This window comes from Eleutherodactylus coqui, chromosome 4, assembly GCF_035609145.1.
Source record: "Eleutherodactylus coqui strain aEleCoq1 chromosome 4, aEleCoq1.hap1, whole genome shotgun sequence".
Taxonomy (NCBI): domain Eukaryota; kingdom Metazoa; phylum Chordata; class Amphibia; order Anura; family Eleutherodactylidae; genus Eleutherodactylus; species Eleutherodactylus coqui.
In genome coordinates, this window is record NC_089840.1 from 181,888,161 (window position 1) to 181,900,358 (window position 12,198).

Sequence of the window (12,198 nt, forward strand, 5' to 3'; positions counted from 1 at the left end):
GTTCTATCTTTACGTAGCTTCTTTTTGAATCACCCTGTATAGCCATCCTAATAGAAAAATGAAAAGGAAATATGAAGAGTTTTCTGCAGTCAATCTTCTATATTTATAGCTAGGAAGGGAGGATTTAAAGGGGAACTCTAACCCCTTTAATACTTGACCTAAGCCTTTAATTTTAAAGGGGTTGTACCAGTAGGAAGGAAGAGGCGAGACACAGAACCCCTGTTCTCGGGATCGGTGAGATTTTCAGCAGCGAGACCCCCATCGATCACACTTTTATAACCTGTTTTATGGATAGGCGACAATTCTTTTCTGATAAATCCCTTTTTTAAATTATCATAAATCACCCCATACACTAACACTTTAGCACAACAGAACAAAAAAAAGGAAACAAACATTTTAATGCAATATTAAAAGCTACAAAAATAGCCGGCAAACCAAATATACGCAATAAGACATAACAGACTACAATAGGTAATCCAGAATGACTAATAATCATGTTTATGACAAGACTACTGTATGATAAGTGCTGTTCACAAACTGATGCCAGATCAGTTTGTGAACAGATACCAGCAAGTCCGCATGTACTTTAATAGGGTATGTCTGAATTATGATATCTGACAGCAAGAATAGTGCTGTAGACTGTGTTATTCTTACCCTTACAAAAAAACAGAAATTCCAATGAAATCTCATTAATGTAAATGTGAATGAGGATTTGTACTGGTGGCCACTTGCTAAATGGCTTCTCAACTTTTGAGAGTTCCGCTAACACACTCAGACTAATTAATATGAACCTCTAATTCCTGCCTCCAGGGCAGCATCGGACCTCTGGAACGCTCTATCCCAAAACATCTAGACAATCCCCGATGCGCAGAACTTCATGCGTTCCTTAAAAATGCACCTCTTAATAGAGGCATACCAAACCACCTGATCTAGTCCCCCATCTCCACAATATGCCCCCTGCCCTTCCCTATGGATTTCCACTTTTACCTATCATGTACACTTCCTGTCCCACACCTCCTGTACTACCCCCATCCTGTTTGTGTTCCAAGAAACTGTATATCACATGCTATCGATGCATTGCGGTGTTCCCCCTTGCTCCACCACCTGACCCTGTACCTTCTGTTATCACCCCCACCCCTTTGTGTTCAAGTAATTGAATACTACATGTAACTTTTGTAATTTTCATATTGTTTGTGTTTCCCATGTGCCTCAAAAGCTCTGCAGAATACGTTGGCACTATACAAATAAAGGTTGTAAAAAATGGCAGTGCACTGAGAATACTTGATTTAGGAGCAAAAATAGTTTTTTTCTATCAAAAAGAACATTTTAATCAGTAAAATACCTAATGACATGACATGTCGGACATGGTCACAGTAATACACGTGACCTCTTTACATCACGAAAGTCCATAATATAATACTTGTTTCTAATATGCAAAAGACGTTTATTCACATTTTCCAGTATAAATTTGTGTCAGGCTAGCCCATCCGGATGAACTTACCCAGCACACCATACTCTGAGAGCGAGCTGTTACACACAGTGTACGGAGCTTGGTCTGGCCAGAGATGATTCATTGGAACACAGATCCTACGATCAACGTCCTGATCGTGTAAAACGTGATGACGGTGGCTTTCAGGGAAGAAAACAGTTAGTTAAGGTCACTGACAACTGTGGTCACTTTTACATTAAAAAGGGTTAGGAATAGAGATCAGCGAGCACGCTCGGATACAGCAGTGACTCGAGCGAGCATCGCTCTTCTCGAGTAACTGCTTACTGGTCTGAGCGTGCTCAGGGGGTGGGGTGGCAAGGAGAGAGAGTTACCACATGGCAACTGTTAGGTTGATTCGCAACTGGCTGAGTGATCATACTCAAAGAGTGGTCATAAATGTCTGCACATCCAAGCGTGGTACCACAAGGCTCTGTCCTAGACCCAGTGTTGTTCAATATTTTTATAAATGATCTGGAGGAGGGAATTGATGGGAGACTGATCAAATTTGCTGACAACACAAAGCTAGGAGGGATAGCTAACACTAAGGAAGACAGAAAGATCTAGAAAAGCTTGAGTGGACGGCGACTAACAGACTGGTATTTAACAAGGAGGAATGCAAAGTCCTACATCTGGGCAAGAAAAATGAAAAAAAAAAAAAACAGAATGGGAGGAATTGGGCTAAGCAGCAGCACATGTGAAAAAGACTTGGGTATACTAATAGATCACAGACTGAACATGAGTCAACAGTGTGGTGCAGTAGCAAAGAAGGCAAACACAATTCTGAGATGTAGCAAGAGAAGAATAGAGTCTAGATCACGTGAGGTCATTATCCCCCTCTACTCTTCCTCAGTCAGACCTAATCTGGAATACTGTGTCCAGTTCTGGGCACCCAACTTCAAAAAAGACATAGACAAACTGGAGCAAATTCAGAGAAGAGTTACCAAGATGGTTACCAGTCTGCAAATCATGTCCTATGAAGAACGGTTTAGGGAACTGGGAATGTTTAGCTTGCAAAAATGAAGGCTGAGAGGAGACTTAATAGCTGTCTACAAATATCTGAAGGGCTGTCACAGTGCAGAGGGATCAGCCCTATTCTCATTTGCACAAGGAAACACTAGATCAACGGGATGAAACTGAAAGGGAGGAGACACAGATTAGATATTAGAAAAAAACCTCCTGACAGTGAGGGAGATCAATGAGTGGAACAGGTTACCACGGGAGGTGGCAAGTTCTCCTTCAATGGAAGTGTTCAAACAAAGGCTGGGATGATTTAGTGAACCCTGCACTGAGCAGGGGGTTGGACCCTGGAGGTCCCTTCCAACTGTACCATTCTATGATTCTGTGTCGGGGACCGGGGGGAGAAGTGCCTCTTAGGTTATGTATGTGTACTTTTTTTTTTTTGCATCAAGGGCTTAGGTTATGGTTTTGACAGTAAGATTTCCTCCTGCAAAGTTGCATTGCACCGCTCGAAAACCGTGTTTTTGTGCCATGCGATGCAACAGAGGAAGGCTCCATAGGGAAACATGGGCTACAAAACCTCACGAGTCGCGTGCATATCGCCGAACCTGCGGGGTTTTGTGTCTGGTTGTTGCATTCTACAAAACATTGTAAATATGAATTAACCCATTGGAAAGTATGGGCTTCACAAAGATGCAATTTGTAGCATTGTAGTAACGCGACAAAAATCGCACAACTTTTTTGTCCGTGTGAACGAGGCCTTAGCAATATAAATCACATGTAACAATGCAATGTTTTAAAAGCAAACAAGTCTTCTCTCAAACTACTTGGATAAATGTTGCAGCTACTTTGTTTCAGCCTTAAATTGAGCTGTGAATACGTCGGCTCTATTCACATCGGCATTCATGGATTCCGTTTTGAAGTATCGTAATGGGAGCATAAAAACTGAATTCCTGCCAGAAGCAGATCCGTCCTATGATGGAACAGAAGCTAGACGGATCCCAATGACTATAGAGGGGTCTACATGGCTCCTGTAATGCTATTCAGCAATTTCCCAGATAGGCCAGCAGATTATGGTGGAAGGGATCAGTGCAGAAGCTCCAAACAGTTCCTCCAATGCAGATGTGAAGGAAACCTCATTTTAGATCACTTTCTGTTCATGTAAGGGATTAATGAATTAGATTACTTTACTTATTTTTCCCTTATATGGGTCCAACTTTGGTCCGCTTAAGGCATAAGTAAATAATCTGATTATTAATAAAAGCATATTTTATGGAAATATTATTGCCTTTAAAGGAGTTACAATAATGGACATACATTTCCTACAATGTTACATAGGTTTTACATCTGCATCCGAGGTTCTGTCACAGATGTGGCTGCAAACACCAGAAGAAAAAGCACTGCATGCAGTGACTGTTCTTCCGTCCAAAAGCTGGCCAGCTCAGTGGAAAGAGAGCGGATCCCATTATAGTCAGTGGGGTTATCCCGGCGCTGTTCGGTTCTGTCCATAGACGAGTCATTCAGCCATGGGGAATCCCCTTTCCTGCTCCATTCTGGGAATCCCCAGCACAGATGTGAAAGCACCCATACTGGTGTAAGACATATTCCAATAGAAAACAAAGTATTATGCAGTAAAAGCAGCAAGGATGCATTTGAAAATATATATATATATTTTTTTTGAATTTGTACACAGTTCACTTTTTTAACCAAGATTTGAGGTTTCTGACTGTCCCCCACAAACTGCATTTTAATGCCATTTTTAATTTTATTTCTGATTTATCACATTTTCTGCTACTATTTACACAATTTTTATACAAATAAAAGGTTTTAGAATTGTTGCTTGCAAATTAAGTCTCAATATAGCGTTCTGCAATGCACTCCACACTTGTTTGATGCTTGGTTTTCACGCTTACAAATACGTTCAGTGAATGAAAAACTGGATCCCGATACAAGAGAAGCTGATATTTCATTAACCAGCAGTCCAACCCGACAAACATATTGCATGGCTTTTAGAAGTGCCTGGTAGGGATATATTTCCACTCCACCTCCTTTCTGCAGAGCTTGTAGGGTTCATTAATCAGCATTAGAATGGGAGGCAGAGGCACATTATGAAAACAGGGATGACTGAAGCAATTACTGTAATCCATTAACTCCCTGAGTAATGAGTGAGGCTAACTGACTGAATCACACCAATATGTTCAGCTCCGCAAGCGCCCAGGCAAAATGGACTATTACACTGATAATACCTATTATGTGTATTACTTGCTCTGTAGCTGCCAGTGTCAAACAGAGTGAAAGCGATGCCCCCCTCATCTACTGTAATGTATGTCACCGACAAATTGCCCTCTCAAACATGTGTGGATTACTGGCATAATTAAAGACAGGTGGAGCGGTAGAGGGTTAAGTAAATTTCTGTCAGCGCTCCATAGATCAAATCATTCTGAATGATAAACAAAAATGGATTTGTAATTCATGATATCAATGCTAGATACATAAACGGGTCCTATGTGCCATTCAGTGCGTTGGGGATACTGTAGGGCGCTCGTCTGACTACGCAGAAAGCATGTGTGAATAATAAAAGTTTTTACTGTGACCAAAATCTTTCTATGGCTCTCCAAAGAACGAGCAGCAAGGAACAATTATTTCCAAGCAACGTGTCCTCCAGCCAATTAGTTTAGAATGGCTCAGTGAATCAAAATGAATGTTGAAAACTGTATATAGATATAAAATAAAAAATGATCAACTTCTCCCCTTCTCAACAATGTAATGGTGAAGCCTGGGGGGGTCTGCAATTATTTATAGTAGTATTAACTTATTTATGTTCCCAATATGAAAAGTTTTCAAAGTTTGGCGTTAATGAACCACATGTACTGATATCTGTATAAACCATTAGGATGCCTTTTATACCCTAACCCTTAGGAGAACCTCAAGTTATGTAGCACCTCCCATTAATTCATACAAGCCTTCCGAAAGGGATTACAGCAAGTCTCAGAACTCTATACTATACATATTTGGGGATGAAAAGTGGTTATATTTTTAAAAGGCCTATAAAAAAAATGTTCTTTTTATAAAAAAATGAAATGTTGCCTTCCCAATTAGGAACACAAGGCATCATAAAACCTCTGCAATGCTGTGAATTTTCCACTGCAGAAAAGCCACCACATTTTGCCAGCAATGTGAATGAGGTTTCAAGAACTCATTGCAAAAAAGCCAAAGTATAAAAGTGACCTGAAATGAACAGTTTAAACCCAAAGCATGTCAATTTCTGCTGTGGATTTTTCATAAAGGATTTCACCCGTTTAAATAAGGGGGTAAAATCTGTGGGGAATCCGCAAAGTCTCCACATCAAATGTCGCATCTGCGTCAGATCTGCAACATGTGAACATACCCTAAATGGCAAGTACTGGTATACAGTATCAATGCAAACAAGAGCCTTGTATGGCTGCAGAAATGCAGTCCTCATGAACTGAAGGTTACGGGTTCAACTCAGACTTCCATCCTTCTGTCGCTGTACAGAAAACAGGAAGCTTTCTTGAAATATGCAAAGATTATATTTAATAAACGTACCTAAAGGTTCCCCTCTCCACATCTTGGCCACTCAGTCGAACATGAATTCCTGCTTTTAGCAATGAACCAAATGCCATGTACTCAGCTAATGCCCAGTCTACGAGACAATTGTTTGTCATTTCCAATCTTGCCTTCAAGATCCTGGAGAGTCCTGAAATATAAAATTAGATTAGTCTACATTAGTGGGATATAGCTACTGCCACTAGGAGGCGACACTAAGGAGTGTTCGCTCTGCCCATTGGCTATATCCCCTCTTGCTGACACCAGGCTAATCAGTTTGTATGCCAGCAGTAGGAGTAGCCACACAGGATGGAAAGACAACAATAGTTAGCAATATGACACAAAGGTTATCACTAACGAAAACACAGCACCACGTGCAACTTACAGAACCACCGTAACAAAAAACGGTGTCATATAAATGAGGGGTGGGTGCTGTGTCTGCCAATAACGAGACGAGAAAGATTTTACAGTGAGTAAAAAATCCTCTTTTCTCGCTCGTGTCATTGGGGGACACAGCAAAGACCATGGGACATTCCAAAGCAGTCCCCGAGGGAGGGAAAAGGAAAATCATAAACGCATGTGGTCAGTTTACAGCTGTCGGTAAAACGTTCCGACCTAGCGAAGCGTCGGCTGACGTAAAAATGTGAATTTGGTAGAACCTAAAAAAAGTGTGTAGGGATGACTAAGTAGCCGCCCTACACACTTGCGAAGTGGAGGCACCATGGCAGACTGCCTATGAGGCCCCCACTGCCTTGGCAGAGTGTGCAGTCACCTGAAACGGCAGTGTCTTACCCTTAGCCCAGTAGGCCTCAACCACAGCTGAGCAAATCCAGAGTAAGATGGTAACTTTGGAGGCCGCAAGACCACGTCTCGGACCTTCCGGTATCACAAATAAAGAATCAGAGCATTGGAATAATGAAGTCTGTTCCAAATAGATCTTCAGTGCTCGCACTAGGTTTAAAGTGTGCAGAGCCCATCCCCTTGGGTGGGCTGCCGCTGGACAAAACGATGGCAGCACAATGTCCTCATTGATATGGAAAGTAGACACCACCTTTGGGAGAAAAAAAAGGAACTGGACACAATGCAACCTTATCCTGGTGGAAAAATCGCAAAGGGCGGCTTCGCCGACAGTGCAACCATCTCTGAGACCCTTCAGAGGGAAGTAACCGCCACCAGGAAGGCTACCTTCCAGGACAATAACCGCCATGGTAATTCTGCTAATGGTTCAAATAGATGAGCCTGTAGGGCGTCCAAGACCAGATTCAAATCTGAAGGTGGCACCGGGGAGCGAAACAGGGGTGCAGCATGAGCGACTCCCTGCAGGAAGGTGTGCACAGCCGACCTGGATGCCAAGGGGCACTGAAAAAGGACAGACATGGCAGAAATCTGTCCCTTGAGGGAACTGAGGCTGAGCCCGATCTCCAGCCCATCCTGAAGGGAGGACAGGAGGTGGGCCAAAGAAAAACACATAGGGTAGAATGGATTTCTAGCCTCAATCGTTTGGATGACCGGGTCCACAAAACCTCATGCCTTTAAAACCGCGGCCTTGACCGCTATGCCGTTAATACAGCATGGACAAACTCGGGCAGTAGAGGGGTCCTACAGAGAGAAGATTCTCTCGCAGAGGAAGGTGCCAGGGAGTGTCTGCCAGCAGAGCAATGAACTCTGCGCACCATGCCTGCCAAGGCCAATCCGGAGCTATGAGAACTACTGGAAGCCCTTCCTTCCTGATTCTCTTGAGTAGCCGGTGAATAAAGACTGCCGATAGCACAGAAAGATGACCCTCGGCCCATGACAGGATCCATACCGGACTTCCCGTCAGCTGGGGTGCAAAGTACTGCAGCCGGAGAATTGCCCGCAGCTTTAATACAATGATTAGAAGACCGGACTCCTGCCTGGACCAGCTCAAACTGGCAACCGTGGAGAGGACTTGCCACCGTAGGGGCAGGAGTCACTTGCCCCGCTAAAAGCATAGAGAGTCCAGCCACCATTGAGGGGAGCGCTGCGTCCTTGGTGGAAGCCTTATCTTCCAATCAAGGGAGCACACTGACCTGTCCCATCTCGACAGTATGGTCCACTGCCGGGGGCAGATGCCCTGGGTACACAGGTTGTGGACAGCTTGAAGGCAAACACCGGCCCTCCCCGGATCCTTCGGCTCAACTATGCTGAACTGGAAAGGCAGTCACCCCCACCCTGTCCGGGACGGGTGGGGGCTGCTCCTCATGCAGAGGACTTGGTCCTGGGGGTCTTAGCGGACTGAGGCTCTGACTTCCAGGATGGCCTTGGCTTCAACGATGGTCCTTCCTGACCTCAGACCTGCGAGGCCTCGCCCGGTGAAAGGAAAACGCCTACGCTGTCGGGCCATCGATTGCTTCATGGTAGATGAGAACGCTTTCCTCCTGTAGCTTCCGAGATGAGCTCATCCAGCCTGGTGCCGAAAAGGTGAGATCCTGCAAAGGGAATGCTGGTCAGCTACCCTTTGGGAGGAGGCGTCCGCATCCCAGGACTTCAGCGGGTCGCCACAGAGGCAGCGGATGCTCGTGCAACAAGCTTAGCTTCGCAGAGAAACTTGCCCCCCTGTTCAATCTGCTGCGCCATATTTCCCGGAGAAGCCCCCCGCAAGGATTTCCCCATGCAACTGCTTCACCCAATTCGTGATGGCCTTACTTACCCAGGACGAGTCGAATACGGGTCTGAGAGCTGAACCCGCTGCCTTAAACACGGACTTTGCCAAAGACTCCAGCTTCTGATCTCGAGAGCCTTTAAGAGAAGAAGCATCCGCCGTGGGCAGAACAGTGTGCTTCGCCAAGCGGGAGAAAGGCGGATCAACCACCAGCGAAGACAACGACTCCTCCACCAGATCTTGTGGAAAAGAGTACATCACATCCAAGGGGGAGGGAGATGAAGAGGCAGATGAAACGTCCAGCAGGGAGAGGAAGGTGGAAGGAGGGAAGGGGCTATAGAGACAGCTGCTTTCCACCCAGTGGAACCCCTGAAGCAGACTAGGAGGGAAACAGGAGGATGCCAGGAACTCCAGAGCACCCCAACCGCAGGTCTGGAAAAAAAGCCCTAACACTAGGGGGTACAACAAAACAACCCCACCCATCTCTGAAGCCTTTTTTTTTTTAAACAAAAAAGGGAGGTAGGAAGGGGAGGGGAGATATACTCACCTCTTGGACTCTTGAAGGATGGTGGCTCCCCAGCTCCAGCAGAGCCTTCCCCCTAACATCACCTACCCCACACAGGGAGTGGATGCAGACCACCAGGAAGAATACGGGGGGGGGGGGGGGGGGCTCTATGGCTAGCGGAACACATGCATGTGCCTCCTTTTCTTCTAAGGGGGTTGGGCAGACAACAGCCAAAACAACTCCTGAACGGTTTGCTCTCCTCGGTTGGGTTAATAGGGAGATCCTGCCTCCCTGTTAGCCATGGCCCATCCAAGGGAAACATTCAGCCCTTACGGGCGAGACCTTCCTCCTCCTACGACACTAAGCTTAAAACGGATTAGCCTGGTGTCAGCAGGAGCGGATATAGCCAGTGGCTAGAGTTAACACTTTTTTGCTCAGCGTCGCCTCCTAGTGGAAGTAGCTATATCCCACAGTCTTTACTGTGTCCCCCAATGACACGAGCGCGAAAAACCATATTGTGGTTAATTATGCATAAAATCCTACAGCTGTAGACTTTGTATAGTTGTACACCGTGAGATACTTAACGCTACTTGTATAGTCGTATACCGTAAAGTATTCACCTGAACGAATGAGCAAACAAGGTTACAGTTTGCTTGTTTAGTCAGGCGATCAGGGTTAATACAAAGCTAAAACCTTTTTTTTTAATTTATTTATTTTTTATACAAGATTGTTCAGTTCTCTGCACCATGTTTAATAGCACTAAGATAAATGCCAGAACAGAATGAGTAGAACAGTATAATAACATATAATAGCATTTTTCTAGTCATGGATACAACATATGAAAGTTATTGTACTTAAAAGGTAATTTTAAGTCCCAACATCACAGAAGAATTTAGGAATACAAGTTTATAACCACCTCTGATACTATCAAGAACGGACTGAATCTCGGAGGGGGCTTTTTGTATCAGTGGAGAATATGAGAAACCCAGAGCAGAGGTATTTATCTAAGTGTTATTAATCACATCAGGTCTGTGCCCCCTCATCCTGTTCTGGAATTCGTTTCAAGCGCAAAATTAAGCACACCATGTTTGTGCCCTCTCATGTGATCATGTGTATATGTTTTTATATAAATAAATCTTTAGCTCTGTTCTATTAAGCCTGAGGAAGTACCCTGAATAGGCTGGAAAGCTCACTACATCATTATGCCTTTCGCTAGCCATTAAAAAGGTATCAAATCTAGATTACTTGGTTTCTCTAACTGAGAAGAACCACACTTTGCTCTACTAGCTAACACCGTACCAAACGTTTCTCGTGATACAGTGCTATCGCTCAATATGGACAAAAGTGCTATAAAAATACTATTATTCCTGGAGCATGAGTTTTACTTTATGGTTGCATATTTAGGGACTCTATACTGAATTAAATCTTGTGATGAAGCAGACACAAGTCAAGTGTCGTTATACACCGATTTGGATTAAAGAGATTGTATGCAGAAGTAGTAAAACTGGACCACAAATTGATATTGCTGGCTACTTCATTTATCACAAACCTCAAGTCTTGTGTTAGACATCACTAAAAAACCAGAATTAGACCTCATCGCTAATAAAGAGCCACAGCTGTTAAAAGGCTCATAAATCTTATAGTTCACAATTAATAGCAAAAAAAACCCCAATTACATTAAATAAACATGTAAGGCGATTTCCAGTTTATTACTTAACCCCTTGAGTGGCACGCCCGGAAAATTTCCGGGGACGAGCTCCACTGCTCATAGTGACATAGCCCGGAAGATTTCCGGGCTATGTATCACTATGGGAGCTGCAGAGCACAATGCCACAAGCTGTGACAGTGTGCTCTGCCTGCACAGACCCACACAGAGCAGTGCAAGGGCTTTGAAAAACCAGCAGAAGATATTGCCGACATGTCGGCAATGTCCTGCTTTGTTTACAGGTTGCCATAGAGACCATCGGCTTGTCAGAAGCAAGCCGATGGTCTCTGTGGCAGGGAGAGCTGGTTGTTAGCTGTCAGAGGACAGCTAGGTACTAGCTCTTACAGCAGAGATCAGAGAAAACCTCCGATCTCTGCTGTGTTAACCCTTTACATGCTGCAGTCTATGTGACTGCAGCATGTAAAGGGTTGTCACTGCAGCATGTAAAGGGCTGTCACCATCGGACCCCCGGAATGTGATCAGGGGTCCTGATGGGTCCCTGTGGAAGTCCCCTAAAGGGACAAAAAAAAAAAAAAAAAAAAAAAAAAAAAAATTTAAAAAAAAAAGTTAAAAAATTATTTAAAAAATAAAAAAAACACTTGTCTCCCTTTACTTTGTAAAAAATCAAAAATACAATCACACATGTGGTATACATGCGTCGTAATGACCCAGAGAAGGAAGTTAATACATTATTTAACCCCTTAATGACATGGCCCCTTTTTTTCTTTTTTCCCCATTTCTTTTTTTCCTCCCCCCTGTTTAAAAAATCACAACTTGTCCCGCAAAAAACAAGCCCTTATATGGCCGTGTCAATGGAAAAATGAAAAAGTTATGGCTCTTGAGACGCAACTGCAAAACTAGTTGAAATTCAATGATTAGACCATTTTAAAAAACCTGCCCTGGTGGGCACGACAGGGTGGTAGGAAACCTGCCACTCAAGGGGTTAAAGGAGGTTTTGCACTAGTTAAAACTGCCTCATAACCACTCTGTACTTTCTGGTTGTTGCTGACCAGGACATGTGACTGCTGCAGCCAATCACTGTCCGTAGGTGATCACTGTTGTGGTAAGGGATTGGCTGCAGCAGTCACATGTACTGGTCAGCAGAAACACGGAAGGACAGAGTGGTTGTAAAGCAATTTTAAGTCATGAGAAAACCCCTTTAAACCTTTCCAATTTCCTTGCCACTCCCGCACTCCTCAGCTCCTTTTTTGGGTGGAAAAGCGATTGTGGATTCCCTGGATTATACACTTTGAAGTCCGACTCGAAGCTGAGCTCCAAATCAGGGAAGTGGGCAGCGGTGGCCTTTCCCCACCTGCAGTATGAATGACTTACAACTTATACACAAAAAGGAG

The 12,198-nt window shown here is 44.1% G+C and overlaps 1 protein-coding gene across 2 annotated transcripts in view; it reads right to left on the reverse strand.

Annotated features, from left to right (window-relative positions):
• OGDHL (oxoglutarate dehydrogenase L) overlaps positions 1-12,198 on the reverse strand; it is a 92,000-nt gene that overhangs the window by 29,400 nt on the left and 50,402 nt on the right. For both annotated transcript variants that reach the window (XM_066600418.1, XM_066600419.1), the window contains exons 15-16: positions 6,014-6,164; positions 1,502-1,629 (exon numbers count right to left, since the gene is read on the reverse strand). In XM_066600418.1, the coding sequence (XP_066456515.1) occupies positions 1,502-1,629; positions 6,014-6,164 (279 nt within the window). The remainder of the gene's footprint in view (positions 1-1,501; positions 1,630-6,013; positions 6,165-12,198) is intronic.